Source organism: Orbicella franksi, chromosome 5 (genome assembly GCF_964199315.1).
Source record: "Orbicella franksi chromosome 5, jaOrbFran1.1, whole genome shotgun sequence".
NCBI lineage: Eukaryota > Metazoa > Cnidaria > Anthozoa > Scleractinia > Merulinidae > Orbicella > Orbicella franksi.
This window is the reverse complement of record NC_138149.1, coordinates 27,549,065-27,569,277: the sequence shown is the minus strand read 5'-3', so window position 1 is coordinate 27,569,277 and position 20,213 is coordinate 27,549,065. Positions and strand designations below refer to the sequence as shown.

Sequence of the window (20,213 nt, the reverse complement as noted above, 5' to 3'; positions counted from 1 at the left end):
GCAGATTTTGGTCTTAAATAGGGTAAGGGTTTTGGGTAGCGGGCCGCACACCTCCCCCAATCAATTTCTCTGGGAGTGACTTCCCCGGGGGTTCCCTCCTTGTAATCCTGTACTTCTTCCCCAAAATACTTTGTCTATTTTAATTTTGTACTGAGACATTTTTCATTCAACCTGCTTGTTTCTTGGTGGCATTTGGTATTCCATATGGAAATTAGGAAGGAGAACTTTAGATAATCAGCTTGAACCCTGTGCCATTACTGCGCTTGTCAACGAAAGCCTTAATGTCAACCGACATTAAGGCTTCTATGAGCATCTACTCAAATAATAGAGTCACATGCGCCATACTATTATAGTCAGTCTTCATATTGGTTATTATGTGTGGAACAGTTAACTCAACCGTATGGGAAAATGAAGTCGATCTGCTTCCTATGAAGCCCAAACTGACAGATAATCGAGTAAAGAAAAAGAAATGTTCTTGCGGGTGAGCGTGGGTGTAACAAACCCCCCAGCATTGGTTTGTCACTCTACTGACAAACCAATGCACTTATTTGACTAATGTTTCCCTTTTTCTTTAAACGTTAACCGATCGGGAAGTACGCTCAAAAGCAGAAGTTTAAGCACACTTGGCTAATGGTGTAGAAACAATCAAGTTTGTTTTATTCTGTACACGCAGGTATTCTTATTGTTGCCACTATCGAGAAAAGGAAAGTTTGTTACCAATATTTTAGGCTTGGATATGCCTGTTCTGAATCTGTCAAAAACGTTTGGCCTCAACATACTCATAAAACGTTTCTGTTAAAAAGACTTGGGCATCGTACAAATTACGCAACAAGTTTTACTTTGCACAATTAACATAAAAATCTGATCACTGCGCATTTCTGATTTTCGAATTGTTACGTTCATACAAATTCTCGATGGAACAGACCTCCATGATATCACCATTTATAGCATGCCACAGAGAATACGACCAGTCAGAATACAGGAAAGCCGCTGTAAATTCAAGGATATCACATCCAAACTTAATTGAGATACTGTCCGTTTTCTACCCTGAGATTTCCTTTTCGCTCTCATTTATAACAAAATGGCTGAAATGCACGCTAATAAGATAGTAACACTCGGCACCTTCTGCCGGGCATGGCAGAGCTTATTATGAATTGGGAGGGGAGGGGGTGCTTACAACCGAGCGCCAGAGGCTCTAACTTGTAGGGGGTCTGGAGATATTTGTAAAATTATTATTTTAAGTATTTTTTGCTTCAAATTGGGCGTAGGGGACTAAAGCCCTTCCCCCCTCCCCCCCCCCCCCCCTCAACAGCCACCAATGCTGATTTCTTTTCGTCCATTTTATTCAAAACACGAAATATCCATATCTTATTTTGACGTTATTTCTATACGTTTCTTTTCCAAAAGAAACAACGCCTGTCATTAGTACTATCTGGACTTAACAGATACAATGTTTTATCGCAGCCTCCAATAACACCAAGACACATCTTGCCACTGACACCACTGCGTTTATGTACATATTTGAATGCTCTCTTTCGGTCGACATAGCCGATATAGGTTTCTTCAAACAGGAAATCATTACCATTTGAATTTTTACATCCATCGTATTGCTGTGAACATAATTAAAATACAGTAAAAGTTAATTTACAGCATCCCTTAAAATTTACCTCAAGGATTACTGAATACAATTTATCCTCGTTCAACAGTGCAGTTTTATTGAAGTATGGACTTCCATACCAGAACTTCGGCCATATCTCACGACCAGTACAGTATTGTGCAAAAGTAATGCAAACCAAATTCGACAAAATTCGGGAATTTCGGGGATTTTAGACGCAAATTGACGAAATTTCGTTTCGAACGAAACTTCGAAGAACTTTCGTCGAACATTCAGAAACCTATTTTTCCTACTGATGCAAGAGTTTTCATGCACGGCTTCCCGTTTCTATCAAGTCTTTTATTGTCGAGTGTAGATAACTATGACAAGCCCCGAATACGTTTAAATTTAAGTTGCTTTTACCCACCTCGAATCGCATAAGATTCGTACCGTTGATGACCTTCAATGCATACGTAGTACCGCGTTTATCGATGAATTGAATGCACTTCTTGTTTGTGATAGCGGCGTCCACAACCGTAAAACCTTCAATATATAAAATACTCTTATAAGCAACCATTGGAAGTTCCGTTTTGTAAGTTAAAAATCACATAAATAATTCTATTTTACTTATCTGTTAAAAAATGGAGGATTGTCCGATTAAACACTTCTGATCCTGACTACCCTATGTTCGTCATATAATGCATACCTCTAAGCCAATAAATAAGATTCCGGGGCGTGTATTATTTCAGGGCCAGAAATATTCAGATATTCTAACGTAGCATGATAGACAATTGTAGTTTAACTATCATACACATGATTATACACTTGATCAAACGGCGCGAAGTCGTTTGCAATCGCCAATAGGCCACTTTCGATATAATAAAATTCAGCTTGATAGTGAGGCCTAAAGGACACAGACAAAAGAAATGAATAAACATGTTCATTCAATTTCCTTTGTTTGTGTCCTTCAACCCTCGCTGCCAAGCTGAATTTTGATATATCGAAAACGGTCTATTCCCTCTATGAGATGCACTTGCAGGAAATCATGGAAGTTTTGTTAGTCATCTTGGACTAGATAATAATATTATTTGTTGTGATGAATGCAACTACCGTGATTCCGTGCAGGGTTGTCTCAGAAGTAATTGGCCTTTGTCGACGATAGTTTGTAACAAGTGAACGCTACCTACCATGCTCCCTCGGCGTAAATTATAAACAGCAAAATTACGTTGCGTTAACAAGTGTTAATATTTCTTTTTATTGGAAGACGGCAGTTTTGTTTTGTTGCGCTTAGTTTGAACTCATGCCCATGCAAGAGGCCAAACGGAAAGACTATCAACGAATATCATGAAGAAATTGGACAAGATCGACCTGTATGATACTGAGATAGTCAGCAGTGACGGATCCAGACTTTGAGCTAAGGGGGGTAGGGGGGCGGTTTTGTTTTACTTGCCCTACCGGCTTTTCTTCCTTCAGTCATTTCTTCTTTTTTTACCCAAAATAAGGGGGGCCCGGGCACCCCGGGCCCCTCCCCTAAATCCGCCACTGGTCAGTGATAGAGCATGGTACCGTAAAATCCCACCTCAAAGCCCTGGCCTTACATAACTTCATAAGAGGTTCTGGGTGGGGTTATTAATTGGGGGGTTATATCCGGGGGGCATATAAGGGGAATAAAAAATGTTTCCGAACGACGAGATAAAAGGTATCTAAGAAACGAATTAAAGCTAACATACTATTTCATTTAGAGCTATTACCCTATTAGCCTATAACTTTTGGTTAAAAATTTTGATGTTTTTAAAGAAACGTAAAAGGTACTCACTTACACATTAGACGGGCTTATATCCGGGGAGGGGGCTTATATCCGGAATAATATCTTTGTTAGCAGATAGAAGGGCTTATATCCGGGGAGGGGGCTTATATCCGGAATAATATCTTTGTTAGCAGATAGAAGGGCTTATATCCGGTGGGGCTTACAACCGGGGAGCTTTAACGTGGGATTTTACGGTATTTAGTGGTCAAACGTGAGCTCGAGTTTTAAATATCACTGACTATCATCAACTATTATTGATTGTTATGTGTCGTTGGACCAGGGCTTAATCTACTAGGCTAAATGCACGCTTTACTATGCCTAGACAACTTTTTAACACGGAAATTAATGCGTATAGACTATAGGCAAGAAGTAGCGGTAGATGGTAAATGAGAGACTAGCATTTTTCTTTGCAAGACCGAGACTTTAAAGAACGAGACTTCCAAGTGCTCGAGACGTGCAGGTTCCAAGATGAACAAATTGGTACTTCGCGACTTGGCCCTGGAAAAAAGTCGAAACTTTGTGACAGCTTTGTGAAAAAATCGAGACTTCGAGACGCTCATAACCGAGATTGCGCGATTCATGAAATTGGGCGAAAATTTTGCGAGACCCATGGTTTAAGAGGGACCATTCGCCACTCCCACAAGAAGAACATACATGATTTGATAATTCAATTATTGGTCTAAAACCGATTAGTAATGAAAATTATACTAACCATGCCTGAATTTAAACAAGAAAATGACAACTGACATTCTTTACATTTATCCCTAGAGTTATCAAAATAACTCCAAGAAATTCTCACAACTAGACAATGCTTTGGGAATACTTGCCGGCAGTTTTGTTTCTAAAGTTCGCGAAGCAAAATTTGGCCACTTATTAGGGGATTTAAGAAAACCACAACGGCAACGGCTGGGGAACGTCGCAAAACGTACAAAAGGTTTAATGAGCAATACAATGGCTGTACACGTGCGTTATAACTCTGGGTACATTTCTTTGCCATCCTCTGCAAAACAACAACGTAAAATGAACAAATTCTGCGTTGTATGGAAACGGTGAACTACAGTCAAACCTGTATATAACGGCCCTGTATATAGCGGTCACTCTGTGTATAACGATCACTGAACAACTTCCCAAAAATCGTCCCTTGTATTTATTGTTAAGTTGACCTACATATAGTGGTCACCTGTATATAACGGACGCACCCTTTAGACTTGCTGAATCCACAATTTCATTATCTTTTACCTGTATATAACGGGCACGAAATTAGGTTTACAAACGATTAACAAATAATGACAAGCTTTATTCATCAGCTCGTTAAATAGCAGCCACCAAGGCAGGGGTCTCACAAAAATACAAATATTAGTACCAAACACAACTACTAATACATGTCATGGCCCACGTCCGACACGTACTTGCGGCAGGTAACATTAAAGTGCCGACGCTTTCAACAATAGTTACTGTAACTGTAACAACACAACATTGGACTAAGGCAGCGCTTGGCATCGTCTCGGCTGAAAAACTATGGACATGAAGGGTTCAAGTTGCTGTCACACTGAGTAAAGTCAAGTACATGAAATCAAGCTTCGAGCTCCGAAATATGAGAAAACTATAACGATTTCTTTTCTTCTTGAAATCCATATTGTTACTCTAAAAGCTTTTCCTACGAGGAAACTTAGATCAAAGTATACTGCATCTCCCTTAAAGTACACCACGGACATTTTATGGACATTTTTGTCGTATTTATTGCGTTTCTGTTTACAATTGCTGTCAATAAATGTAAATTGAGTGACTTTCCACTTAAAAACGTTTTTCATTAGCTTCCAGTAGACTTCTACTGCACCTCCCTAAAAGTACACCACGGATATTTTATGGGCCTTTTTTATCGTGTTTATTGCGTTGCTGTTACTCGTTATTGTCAATAAAACGTAAACTGAGTGATTATTTGCACATAAAAATGCTATTTATTGACCTCCAGGGGACTTTAAAGGAAATCTGTGTACAGCGGTCACCCTGTATATAACAGTCACCTGGCCATTTCCCAAGGGTGACCGTTATATACAGGTTTGACTGTTCGACGGATAATTGTTAAAATTGATATGCCGAATATTAATGTTACGCTGTGTTCCATATTCAGTTTTGAGACATAGAGAAACAAACTAAATGAATTAAGAGTATCGTGAAAGTCGTGGGTAAAATATAAATTCATTTTTTAATCGACGTCGTCCTCGGCGTTGGCGTCGTCCTTACAGTCCCCTGCAGCTCTGTCAAAAGGGCGATGGTTATTCCTAAGAATTCTTTTAGTAGTATACTCCTCCAAAATGAATTCAACACTATTTTATTAATACTTCTTATTAACTTACTAGTGTTTTTGTCTGTGGTGGCTGTTCCAGTTACTGATACGTTCACAGCTGAAGAGATGTTACCTCTGTCTGTGTCCGTGTGAATCTTTAAAAGATTTCCTCCACCACATTCTCTTTCATATATGAAAACTGAGATGAAGTAAACATTTTGTGACTTGGTCTCCACTGGCCCCAGCAAGAAAGTATACCCGGTTACAATCTACAAATAAACGGATGCACATGTTTCAGTCAAGCATGTGTTACATAAGAGGTGTTTTTAGAACATGGTATAGATAAGAGGACACTTGTTTCGAGACACTGCCAAGGATTGAATTCCTTTTCACTTACCCATCTTAAGCTACAAACCATTGATTAAGGACTGTTCAAGTGAAATAACTGGCTAACAGGCTATAAATGTTAATGTTGTGGGTCAATATAACCCTTGGTACAATTTGGTATTTTCGTTTCAGCAGAACTAAGGAAAATATCAAATTTGTACCGAAGGTAAAAAAAAGTAGAAGAAAACTAGAAATGAAAATTATAACACAAATTGTTTTAAGTTATTTCCTATTCCAAGATAAAAAATATGTACTTACGAGAAAAATGTACGGTGCTTTATCCATTTAGCCCACTCTCTTAAAACTGTTTTAATCAGGTTAATGGCTATGTCGAAATGCATGGTTCTTAGTACCGTTATTTATACCGATGTGTTTTTTAGAAGTTGCACTATGTAACCGATCAAAAATGTTTTCGAAACCAGCGCATTAAGCCAAGGTGCTGAAAAAGTGTTATACAAGTTTCACAGTCAACGTAGCGTTTCCGATTTATTCAGTATCTTTGGCGGCTCAACAACCGGGAGGTTTCGGTTTCCTTGAACATTCCACAACAATAAGGCATTGATCAACCTCTCACCTTAGAACTTCAAATCGCTGTTTGGAACATTCATTCATTGGATTATTCATTTATTCGTTTATTCTCTCTCGTTTCTTTGAATTTTTATGTGAAATTTGGTCTTTATATAGATCCTACATTGTGTGAAAATATGGCTGATTCAAATAGCAAAGAATTTTACTTGCTCTCGGTGAGGGACTCAATGAGTTAGCCGTTAGCCAGAAAAAGAGTTTAAAGCTATGCCATTTACTAGGATCACAAGCGACACGCGTCCTGTATACTGCTAGAAAACGTCACTGTTTGTGTTCAAATCCTGTCGGAGGCTCTGATTTTATTTGACCTACCCTCGTGACAAATGAACATTTGATCTTTACCATTTTATTATCGAGCTGCAAATTTACCATCTTTCATTATTCATCGATATTTACTTCCTATCTTGAGTTAATACCCTTGTTGTGACCACAAGAAGTTTAATATGTTGCGTTCTTATGTCAATTCCCCGATTCCTTAATCGCTCGTTAATGAAGTCGGACGTCTTCATCTAGACTAGATATGATTACGACAAAAGAAGCAAACAAGCAGACTCTGAGAAATTACAGTCAGTATCAGACCAATATTCAAAATGAAGTTGGCCTGATGTTGTATTTTTGTGCTTGTTTGTTTGCAAACGCGGATAGAGAGGACTATGTTTTGCCGTTTAATTGACATGAGGCAATAGTTTAAAAGGATCGTTTTTGTATAACTGCGGTCTTCATACGTGAGAAAACTTCAATGAGAAGTTAAAACCCAGGCAGGAAATACTGAGGAACATTACTCAAAGCAAACAGACTTCCGGTGCAGACAAAACGTAAGATAATCAATTCTGGCTATGAGGTGTTTGCGGTTGACGGCTCTGACTAAAGACATGGATATGAATTACGACAGTTCAACTGATACCGAAATTGTTTAGCGACGACCGTTTACTGTAGGACTAAAAATAGATCATGTTGCTAATGCATCCAGTGTTCTCGGCTTGGCAAGCTGATTTTACAAAGAGGGCTGCACATATATAATAAATTCACATACTGGAATGCGACTAATTAATTTTGTTCTGCATCTGATATCGATAATCTTTTTGTGTTATTGCCGATCAGCAGTAGGGATTTTATAGCCCCACATCTAAAGCATGGCTCGCTTTCTTCTTAGCCTAAATGACATACCGGTTAACCTACATGTACATTCTAGCACTCTTTTAGTCTTAACAGCACTCTGGTTAGCATAATTTATCTGGTTAGCTTGTGGTTTATAATTTGTTTTTTTTACTATTACTATTTTTTTTTTTAACTGCAGTTAGTGGGCCTGGTTTGTATGGCTCACGTGGCTCGCTGGCTCCAAGATTAGCAAAACTGTCTTGATGAAATGGCCTGTGTTCTGATCAACTTTTCAAGGCAAAATACCCTTTATAGTTTTACGCCTAGCACCCTTAATTTTCACGGGCCAAACTAGCCATTTATATATGGTATACCCATAACATAGCTCTTTCTTTAGAATCTTTTATTTGTCAAGAGATTTGTATACTAGAAGAGTTATGAGCCTCAAAAATCAGTTGAAATTTTACATGTAAATTAAATTGCGATAGTTGTATTTTTCAAACGGTCAAGAAGTAGACAAAACGTGTTTACTTCAAGATAACTTTTAGCTCCGAAGAATGATCAAAGTGTAGATTACAAACTGTGTGAATACGAAATCCAGCCAAGATCCCCTCTTTCTGTACTGGCCTGTTGAAAATGTGCAATTTTGAATAAATTCCATCGGCCATTTTGGTTCATTGAGAGGTATTTCGAACTTTCCTAGATTTCACAAAAATGTGAACTCGCTGGAACTTTGGAGGTATATTTCTGACAATCTAGTAAATTAAGAAACAAAACTTTAATATCTACTGGAAGAGCCTTAGAAAGCATTGCTATATATATTTAGTTTTTATGTGCTTGACAAGGACATTTGTAGTGCAGAGAAAATACTGTCGTAAAATTAGGAAGGCTAAAGCACATCCTTTTTTTAAAACGAAACAGCTATTGCACATGGGGATGACTGAAATACAATGCTGGCAAAATCAAACGATAGTTTCGTCGACTTCATACATAAAAAGAATCCCTAATCAAAGTATCAAAAGTTGCAACTAATGACTTAGTCATTGACGCTTATTTTACTTACTAGAAAGATATGTGTTAAATCCTTGTTGCCCTCTTTGCAATCAGCTTGTTCTTTTAGATTGAAGTTACGATGGTCTTAACGCTTAGAGCGTCTATTTATACGGTTAGGTTTTAATGTATGTACGATTTATCTTAACCGCTCTTGCACATGTAATTGATTAAAAATGAAAAGAATTTCATCCTGCATGTAGCTGAAATAAAATAGGTTACTAACGAAAAAAGTATCAGTCCTTGTTACAACCAAAGCGACGCGACGAACAACTGACCCACCAGCCCCCGCATACATAGGTACGTAGGCGAAAATAATCAAGGGTCTTAAGTACTTTTTATCTCACAGATCGTTCGACGAAGAGGGTGTATTTTTAAAATGAAGGTCAATAGAGAGGTTGCGAATAAAGCTAGCTAAACATCCAATACTGGGACTCGATCGTGGTCATAATGTAAACAAAGTGGCAAAACAAACATATCTGGTCCATTTGGGTCACAATAATTTTACGGATTTCTCTGTTGATATCAAATTTCAAACGCCGTAGACAACAAATCACGTAGGATGGTATATCAATTTGTTCCTTTTTCATTGCTACACCCCCGTAAAACCACACCTTAGACATGGCGTGAACATTCTTGCCGAGAACATTGACTGAATGATTGAATAGCCATGCAAAGTTTCCTACAGAATCAATCAATACAGAATAAATTGTTTTGAGTTTCTTTAAGTCAATCTCGTTTCTTACTTAGTTTGTGTATTGGATAACGTTGAAATTAGTTTTTCCAGCCCACTAACCCACTTCTTCCAAGGCCGTGAATCGAAAGTCATGAAACTTTACATAACTCACGCGAACCAGCGAAGTGACTCAGGCACAGACTATTTTCTTCCGAGGGATGTTTGTCTGTCGATTAGTCACGGATAAGTAAGATTGTATAATCAGTTTTCTATGCAAGCGGTGTTAAATAAAGGAGTCCTTGGCTTGCCAAATAACAACACTGTTGTCTCGGGCGGGGAGACGAGTGAGTGATAATATTTGTGAACCATGGAATAGGGCACGCGCATTGTTTATGCGCTACGGGTTGTCCATATTTGCCACACTCTTGTCTCCAAACCATACAATTTTCAGTATATTAAAGACAAAATTGAAAAATATTTCTCTCTTTTAAGAGCAGCACGGGCACTATATCATATTGTCATTTGAGCACTAAGCATGAGAGCCAGTCAGGTCTCGGGGAAAATCTATATAACACGCTGAGTGTACTAAGAAACGCGGCAAATGTAGCTTTTTATTTAGAGAGGTGTCACTATTTTAGAAGAATGCTGAAACCCTCCGGCTCTAAGAAGGCTTCTTTCTTTACTTTGCACGCTTGGCAACATCTAATTGTAAATATTCAAACAGGGCACGAAACAATTTCTTTGCTCAGTAAACTGGAATTGAACTGGTTACTTTATCTGTTTATTATCTCTCGTAAAGCTTCTATATCCCGAGGCCGTTGTCCTCTTTTACTTTAAGCTGCATTTACGTGGATTTCAACGTAACCAACTCTACCGCTTATCTTTTGTATTGCGTCGACGGCAGGACCGTGATTCCGTAGAGGAAATATCGTATCATCTCCACATTTCAGACGTTTCATTGATTTTCCTCTAATGGTTTAAGTGACTTTCAAAGACAATACGAATATTTTAAACCTTGAGATTGTCGTGAACGTTCTCAGGTGATCAGGTACGTAGTCCACGAAATGTTGGCTCCTGTATTTTCCCTTATTTGCTAGGCGTTCTCAAGACATGCTGCTCAAATTTAGATTTGAAACAGTTCCTCACCGCAATTCACCAAGATCAATGGAACGCCTAGGTGAATCTTGCGCAAACAGGGTTACTGGAAAAATTGGAGGTTCTTTGCCCTGTTGGTTTTTTGGAAAGGGTTGAGCCGAATACGGCGGACCCAGTGGGTACGCTCGGCATATATTCTAGTTTTAGTTTCTGTTGGTAACCGAAGATACCAATGGAAATAAAAATGTAACTTATAGGGAACTACTGTGAATTTCAAGAATGAGGATTTAATAAAGTAAAACAAACATGCTGAACCTATGAGTGGAGTGGGCGGCCGGATGCTGAATGCAAATGAATATAGTTTTGTCCCTTTCTTGGCTGGTGTTGGACATTTTTTTAACCAAAAGTTTCCAAGAAATTACACATAACAGAGTTAGTTTGTTTGCTTGTTTGTTCAGTATTTTCTTTTTTCCGGTCTTTTCTTACATTGCCTACTATTTACTGTTATTTTAAGGCGAGATCATATATGCATAGGCGCACGAGCGGGGGGGGGGGGGGGGCAAGGGGGACTGCGGGCATAACGCTAATGATTCGGGCAACGACAATTGAGAGAAAACATTAAAAAATAATGCTGTTTGCGTGATTTCCAAAACTCGTTAATAAAGTTTCTAGTTAGTTACCTTTTTTAGAATTTTTCTATTAACAAGTTGTAGATTTTACTCGGATTGAGACTGTTGACAGAGTATGATTGATTAATTGTGTAAGCTTTGAATATAACTATTTTTAGTAGTTTCATTAGATGTGGGAATTGTGAACATTTTTTGTTTTTTATGTTATTTGGGTTCGTTTGGATCCCGATTTCAACACTTTTGCATTCGGGCATTGCGTAAATTTTTCGGGCAAGTAGGTCACAGCTCCCAAAGGTATCCGCACGCTTATGCATGTATGTAATCTCGGACCGGATGGTGGATAATATAATAATTACATGGAACCCTGTGCATTTCGCCCGACATGAAGTCTCTAGAAGGGTAGAGTAGGTGGACGGATATGAAAAGATCAACCTTTTGACTTATGACAAAACGTACAAAAATTTCAACGTGCAGTATTTGCTAGGCCAGTCGAGCATCAGTCAGCTGGATGATCACGTTATCAGGACAACGTTCTGGGAAGGGAGGAGTGACCACACACCGTTCAAATGATTGGAATCACGCAGCCCTTAAACATCCTTTAAGTGACCGTAAATAGTGTTTACCTTGTTAAGATTTCAGAAATGTGACACATCCGTCAGTCTTTCTGGACCGTACCTAGTGGCAATCGGTAAAATTGTGTTTACGCATTTCAAATATATGAAAATAGGCGAAACTTCGATTCATACCTTCAGTGATGTGTGTTAATGACGTCCAATAAGATTTTGGCCTCAATTACTCCAGTTTTAAGCTGAAAGTAAAGAAACTCTTTTGTACACAGCAGTTACACGATAATTTAATAATTGTTATCAATGTAGTTTGCCGGCTCGTAACCGATTTGTCCCCCGGTACTGCTCGTGTTATGAAAAAAAGTTTTCTTACAAATGTCTTACATATTTTCATTTCAAACTCCTAAAAACTCTGATGTCACGTTCTGTTGCATTTGATTGATGCCAAAATACACAGTAATTATCAGTCCTGGCTAGAAATCGATTTGCCGACAAATCATCAGTTGCTGTAAGAAAAATAAAAATAAAATAGAGATCTGCTTGATAAGCAAAGACAGAAGAGGCTTTACTTTTAAACTGAACGCGTTATAACTGCGTATAAACTCCGTTATAGACTAAAGTAAATGCACAGAAACATTGCAACTTTATTGCTTCAATAAAATGAACTTAATTTTACGTTCAAAGTTGAACTCGATAACAGTTTTGTAGTTAAGAAACTAACGCTCGTGGGACTGCACGACCCAGTTTTATTAGAAATTGAATGTTGCATGTGAGGCGGCGTGAACATGGCGTCCAACGTGCTGGAAAATTAAGGTAATTACCAATTTAAGATTTAACAAACCTCACACTGACGTAATGTTATCTAAATAATATAATCGTTCTAATTCTACAAAAAGTAATGGGGTATTAAATCAAAATCCGCAGTCGTTACTGAGACAACACAGAAGACAAAGAGATTTCAAGACCCACTTTGTCTTTATTGTAGCAGATCGTAGCATAATGCATGTTTTATCACCGTGACCTTTGCGTGATTTCAGAACGTGGAGCCCCCAGTTGCATGTCTATGTTAATTTAAGCTAATTTAGCGTCGTTTGTTAAACCATCACGATGTCAACAACAATTAAACCCAATCATTCAATTCGAAGTAAACCGTTCATACGACGGACCACCTGGTGAAGCACAATGTTGTGTCGCTGTCTAATTTTAACCGTCGAGCCAAATTAAACTTAGTATAGAAAACGAAAATGAGTGAAAAATTATACATTTGACAGGATAGTGTTTATTATTAAACTGGCCCTAGTAGACTGTGAAAAAAATTTACAATAAATGTGCCCGGAATTCATTTCTCACTTAGCCTTTTAAAATACGGACTCTTTCCCTGCTGTTTAGTGATTTATATTTACCTTTATTAATGTAAAGTGGTTTAGACGTTACTTGGTAAAGGTTTATGAAGTTGTCAGATAAGGGTACACATCGAGTTTGATAGTGGATGGGGTGAATTGAATGGGTTCCACTGAGATTGTGACAAGCAGATGAACAAATATTCGTCCTGAATGATTAACGTCTCTTCCCTTTACCCCGAGGGGGGCGCGGGGTGAAGGGAAGAGACGGCTGAAATTCAGACTATGATGTAAGATACCTTTTTGCCGTTCATGATGCACTGCTACGTTAGTCTGCCTTATAAACATTTAACTGCTCAGGGGAAGAGACGGCTGGAATTGCCGGTTTTCACATGACGTCACTAAAATTCAAACTACAAAACTATCGATCTTCCTGAGATTTTACTTTAATGATGTATAAGAGCAGCTGAAAACTAATATTCATAGAAAGTTTTGCTCCGAATGGGTTCTTGGTTTTGTGATAGACTGCGCCTGGATTTCTAAGCTTTTGCGTGACGCGGCATTTACATGACGGCGAAGAGAGCTGTCATGTTGGTTAAGAAAGTGACTTATTGGGGGGAATTTGGCTATCTGAATAATTCTTGTATTAGAAAAAGTATTATTTTAATGTTTTAGAGTTCCTCGAGGGATAAATGCACGCTTTTGTAGCAAAACTCAGTGACAGATGTTTCTGTTGGTTTCCGGCCGCCATGTTGGTGCCCATCCGGATGGGCACCAACATGGCGTCTCCATACAAATCTCTGTAAATTTAGCTAAAAAGTTTTTCCCCATATCTTGCATAAGAAAAATTGTTGTGACCGGAATCTTGGCGAGAGTCTTGGCATATTTACCTTCTTTCTTTTCTCAGATTCTGGACTTTATCTGTTGAACAGTTTTGATTTTTATTTTAATCTATTTTTTATGGCGTGACACTGAAAACCACCAATTCAGACTACTTACATCACGGTCTACATATAAAGTGCCCACCCATGCGCCAACGACATAAATTTGAACTGGAACGAAGAATTTCAAAACGACTATAAGAACTTAGTGTTTTTACGAATTACACCCACAGCCTTAGAGGAGTACAGCCCTGTTCTTATAGAATTTCAAAAATAAAAACACCAAGGTAGCAGCAAGTTCCGCGCCACTAACACCAAGTAGAAAAAGAGTCGCCCCTGAACACAGCCCGAAAAGTTTAGTTATTTAGAACGATCGGCTGAAGCGTCGCAATTGATGTGCATTCGCTAGAAAAAATACAAAAAGCTGCCTCTAAGATGGTGCGTTTTCATCCGAAAGTGAAAGCAGCTGAAGGACCGCCTTTCAGACCTGTCCCTGCTGATTTTGCGAGACTTGGCGCAGATAAATTCTAACAAGGCACCTCAAATAACGCGCATGGATCAAACTGAACTTGTTTTTATATCGTTTGTTTGTTTGTTTGCTTTTGCTGGCGGTATGTTTACTAACGGCATTTAGTGGACAGAAATTAGCAGCAGTGGATTGCTTAGGTCGTTAGGTTTCTAATTCAGAGCGAAAATAGATCACGGTTTGCCTGTACCCATATGGTGGTACATGTTTCAATGACGAAAAAGCCGGCACTGCCGCGTTCATTGTTTGGCTTCTTGTTATGGCGTTTTTCAAAGCCAATATGACAGCTTAAAAAATACAGTTTCTTTATCTGTTCATTTTAATCTTTTTCTACCGATATTCTGTTCGTGCGCGTGAAGTGAATCTGCCATAAGGATCAAAGATTATATTCAAGTCCTCTCTATGCGCAAACTTCCGTTCTCGCGTGCGTGTCGCTAACCCGCGTGGATGAGAAAGAATACCTTCAATCTGAGGTCAAGTGGACAGAAGTGTAACGATAGCACGATAGTGGTTTATTGACCACTTGATATTAACTTTAATATATACACAGCGTAGCAGTCTTTTAACGATATGTCACCGCGTTTTCTGCGTTTATCATATAAGTTGTCTTCGATCGAAATATTTTTCTGTTTTCATCCAGTTCAAAAAATTAGAATTCATCATCGTCTGACATAACAATCCATTTGTCTACCTTGGGCCAAAATCCTTTGGTCCTGTAGACTTTACGTTATTTGCGATAAACTGATATAAGTATTTCTCGGTTACAGTTCACTAAATTTTCGTGTAAATGTTGCGTAGAAAAGAGTTTCTTTACTTTCAGCTTAAAACTGGAGTAACTGAGGCCAAATCTTATTGGACATCATTAACGGACATCAAAGGTATGCATCTATAAAACTTCGGCTATTTTCACATATTTGAAATACTTAAACATTTACCGATTGCCACTAAGTTGGGTCTAGAAAGACTGACGGATGTGTTACATCAGTCTACAATCTTAACAAGGTGAACACCGTCTACGGTCACGTAAAGCATGTTTAAGGGCCGTGTAATTCCGATCATTTGAATGGTGTATGGTTACTCCTCCCTTCTCAGAACTTTGTCCTGAGAACGTGATCATTAATTATCATGCTCGACTGGCCTAGCAAATACTGCACATTGAATTTTTCGCACGTTTTGTCATAAGTCAAAAGGTTTATCTTTTGATATCCACCCACCCACGCTACCCTTCAAAAGACTCAATGTTGGGCGAGATAACTCAACTATTGCGACATACACCGTGTTCCATGTAATTAGCATATTTTACACCCATGTTTAAGTGCTCCGTTTAAACTTAAGCATCCGGTCCGAGATTACATACATGATGATCTCGCCGCGAAATAATAGTAAATAGTAGGCAAGATAAGAAAAGGCCGGTTAAAAGAAAATACTGAACAAACAAGCAAACAAACTACCACTGTTATGTCTAATTTATTGGAAAGTTTTGGTTAAAAAATGTCCAACACTAGCCAAGAAAGGGACAAAACTATATTCATTTGCATTCAGCGTCCGGCCGCCCACTCCACTCTTAGGTTCAATGCGTGTTTTTTTTACTTTATTAAATCTCAACAGTAGAGTATTCATAATTTGCTAAGGGTAGTTCCACGTTAGGTTAGATTTTGTTTTCCATAAGCATCTTTAGTTACCGACAGAGACTGACAGTAGTATATGCGAACCGTACTCACACGGTCCGCTGTATTCCGCTCTATTGGAACCCTTTCCGAAAAACCAACGGGGCAAAGGAATTCTAAGAACCCTTTTTTTTCCTGTGACCCTGTTTGCTCAAGATTCACCTAAGCCTTCCTCTGATCTGGGTAAATTGCTGTGAATAACTGTTTGGGAATCTAAATTTAGCAGGAGTCTTAAGTACGCCCAACAAATTAGGGAAAATAAAGGAGCCAACGCTTGTGTGGGCTACCCGGAGAAAGTTCACGACGCGATCTCAAGGTTTAATATATTCGAAGAGTCTTTAAAAGTCAATTAAACGTTTCCCTTTCCAGCGAGGTCACCCGTAGCTTCGGGCGACGATAATTCTCGGCTCCTCTTAAGGCGGCTCGTCTTGTCGGCTGCTCTCAAGCTATTGCTAGATTTATTGCTCCCCTCAGCCAGGAAAATATCCTAGTAGGAGAAATTTTACATCGCGTCGAAACACAGGAATGTCTTATGCATACTTAACGCCAATTGCAACTAAAAACGGTGTTAGTCCAGCAGCTAAAACATATGTCATTAAGGTTACAGGAGTTATAAGTATTTCTGATGGCAACTGGTGAATATTCAGTCCGTATTTCAATTTATAATAAAGCTTCCATATAACGCGCGCTCTGATTGGCTGAAACAACGTGCTTTATCAGAGAACAGAGCACGGGTTGATGACGGTAAGCTGGCTTTCAAATTTTTGCTTCGGAATTTTGACAAATTTGACCCAAATTAAACATCCCTGTGACTCAGACAAACGCAATAGAAACGAGCTATTTGTCTGTAGTAAATGTGGCTCACAGAGACCATTGTTAGCAACAGTAGCGTTAAAACTGTACTAAAATAACAAGTTTTGCTAGATTCTCGCGAACAAAACACGTCGCGAAATAAACAAATTCTCAACCTAAACAGTGCTTCGATAAAAGACATTATGTTTGTTACGAAGGCAGAAATTATACTTAAAAAGTAAAACAACGACAGAAAACAACAATTGAACTGTCTCTGTTTATGATGAGAAGCTTTATTTTTGTAAAAATGCTCACTTGCTCAAACAACACTTACATGCAGTGTAGTAACGCTCGTTCTCCAGTCATCTCAGAGAAGTGAACCAACGAGTGGTCAGTGCAAAGCTTGCTCTGATATTCTCTTCTCTGCTCGGAGTAGAACCAGTGGGAGCCGTTTAGTCTTTCTAACTTTTATGCTAGTTCGGGCAATCTTGCTGCATGTGGCTACACGCCGTAAATAACTGAAGCTCCTTTCAAGTTCAACTCGGCATTTCGCATTTTCATCCGCAAGCTTTGAACTCCGCGTTTTGTAATTTTCACTGGAAAAGTGCACGTTTTCATGGGCCGCAATACGGCCGGATTCCTCTGGACTATAAACCTTTACCTACCTTTAGATCCGTATTTAAAAATTAACTTAAAAGCGAACTTTGAAGGCATCGTTCTTCTCTCGAAAGTCGCTCAAACTACTTGAAACTGAAAGCTTAGATGAATTCCAGTTTGTGATCGACAGCGGTCGCTTCGTTAGCCAATCAAATTATTTGAACAATTCTAACAAGGATTGTGATTGGCTTATTTTAGCGTGCTTTATCAGAGAACAGTGCACGGCTGACGCCACTTTTGCTCGTTTGGAAAATAAAGTTTGGTTTGAAAATTCAGCCGAATGCGTGAGGAAATTATCGGATTCTTTACCATAAAACAAATAAAGAAGCCTCGACTGTGCTCTGTTCTGTTGTAAAGCACTTAGGAAGCGGTAGAGCACACAAGAAGTAGGGAAAAACACTCGACTACGTCTCGTGTTTTCCCCTACACTTCTTTCGTGCTCTACCGCTTCCTGCGTGCTTTACAACAGAACAGAGCACAGTCGAGGCTTCTTTATTTGTTAATTATTGAGCACATCTTCACACCGCCGATGTGAACATCAATGAGTTTCGAAAATTTGAAAATTACCCGACTTGTCTCGAATTACGGTGTGGAAACTCCAATTATTCTCGTTCAAAACGTCACTTGGGGTTAAAACGAGAATATTCAGAGATAGCATATGACTGGAAACGGTCTATGCAACAATAGCCGAGATTTATTCAGGTAAACAGCAGTTTAATTACAGTAAAAGGAAGGATTTTTCGAACCGCCACGGGGTAGTCAGAAACGGAAATTAGTTTGAAACAACGTGAGGTTTGAGAAATCGAGGGTTCGTTCTCATCACTTGTAACCAAAAGAACAAACCGTTACTTCGAATAATCTGGCGATTCCAAAAATTGAGGTTTCGAAAAATCGTGATCTCGCAACATTGTCTGCACTTGGGTTGCATTCGTCCCGACAATCGGAATTACACGAGAATGTATCGATCGCACGATTGGTTACCAGCCGATCACGATTAGCTGATTTATGGAGCGAGTAGCAACTTCGAATGTGTGAGAAAAATTCTTAAATTTAAAAATGTCAATGTAAAACAGTAAAACTTAGGCAAAACGATATTTTGATTCCCATTATAGGTGGAAATACATGTTTGTAGGGGCGTATAAGATCCGTACATGGAGAAGAGGGGTTTGACTATGTTCTGAATGATACGAAACAAGTTGCGAGTAGAAACTGTGACCCCTTGTTTTTTGACGGTATTTAAATGGATAATTAAATGGCCATGGCATGGTATACTCGTAAAATTAAGAAATCATTTCCCGCCCGTTTTGTTCAAATTCTAATAATTTCCGAGTCTTTACGTTCAATATAATGAATAACAAATTACGACCAGTATTACTATAATGGGAAACAAATTGCGCCCACAATCTCTGCGACTGTTTTATTGTATGGAGACGACGTTACCATAGCAATTCTGATCTGTAATTCTGTGTTGGATTTGAGCATATCGACGCGTGTAAGATTATTGATCGCTTGACTTAAATCTTGATCAAAGTGTGATCGCGTATGATTATTTGAATTCCAAAGATCGCATTGCCGGTGAATTTAGTTTGCAATATCATGGGTGCCAAGTTATTTCTGAAGTTTTGATCACTAACACGAGCCGACGATTATCTTCGCCCGAAGGGTGACCTCGCTGGAAAGGGAAGCGAGGCATGAAGTGGCAAGGAGAGAAAAGAGCGAGATAAGTCCACAACCATTACCGTAACCAACTTTCGTCTTAAGGATTTCATCTCAACAAATGCATAACACAATCCATGTGGCTAAGTTTCTTCACGTACAGTATAGTGATTTCAAACAAGCTAAGATCGATTTGCGCTGTAACTTTACGTTGAATGTCGCTGGAAGTACGATCAACTAAGTCTCCTATAACTTCTCTGAGCGTATTACAAAAAGGTGAGGCCCATTAAAGGGACGCTCGTAACTCTTCGGATGAAATGTTGTTTAAGACATATTTCAGTGTAATATAAATTATAATGTTTCGCGTGCTATCATGCATACAGAGTTCTACTTGCATTGTACACTCACTAGTCCATTTGAAGTTACAAAGTGTTCTCTGAAAATGTTTTTTTTTTTTTTTTTTTTTTTTTTAACGGAGACAGGTAGATCATTTGTAAATGGGTCTGGGAAGTGAGGAAATTATTGTAATTTTACAAACAGAAAAAAAAAAAATGTTTATCTACGGTTTCCATCACCACAGCTCAGTGATTTTAGCAGTCGTACAATATACTTGTGCGATAATTGCATGGTTACGGTATAATTTAACCGATCGAAAGGATTCGCTACAAAACACTCTACACTGATACATTAAAAAGAGACCTGATAAAGTAATTAGAACCCAATGGATTTATCAGTACGATACGCGGGAAAGTTACAATAACAAAAGAGTGTTTTCTGACTATCAATTCACCATTAAACTAGTTTTAGCCCACTACTAAACTGGCTTTAGTCACTACTGACAAAACTCACAGTAAACATCGATGTCTCCAGTGGAATATGCCACAAAATCGCTCTATAGGTCTCTTAATTATAGCTTTTCC

At 38.7% G+C, this 20,213-nt stretch overlaps 1 protein-coding gene across 1 annotated transcript; it reads right to left on the bottom strand.

Moving 5' to 3' along the window:
• Positions 1 to 1,303: 1,303 nt before the first annotated feature.
• LOC145488743 (uncharacterized) lies at positions 1,304 to 6,360 on the bottom strand. Its single transcript, XM_081467664.1, has 4 exons — positions 6,334 to 6,360; positions 5,759 to 5,957; positions 2,022 to 2,137; positions 1,304 to 1,610 (listed from the first exon to the last, which is right to left on the bottom strand). The coding sequence occupies exons 1-4, from the start codon at positions 6,358 to 6,360 to the stop codon at positions 1,386 to 1,388; spliced, it is 567 nt and encodes a 188-aa protein (XP_081323790.1). The 3' UTR covers positions 1,304 to 1,385.
• Positions 6,361 to 20,213: the final 13,853 nt, after the last annotated feature.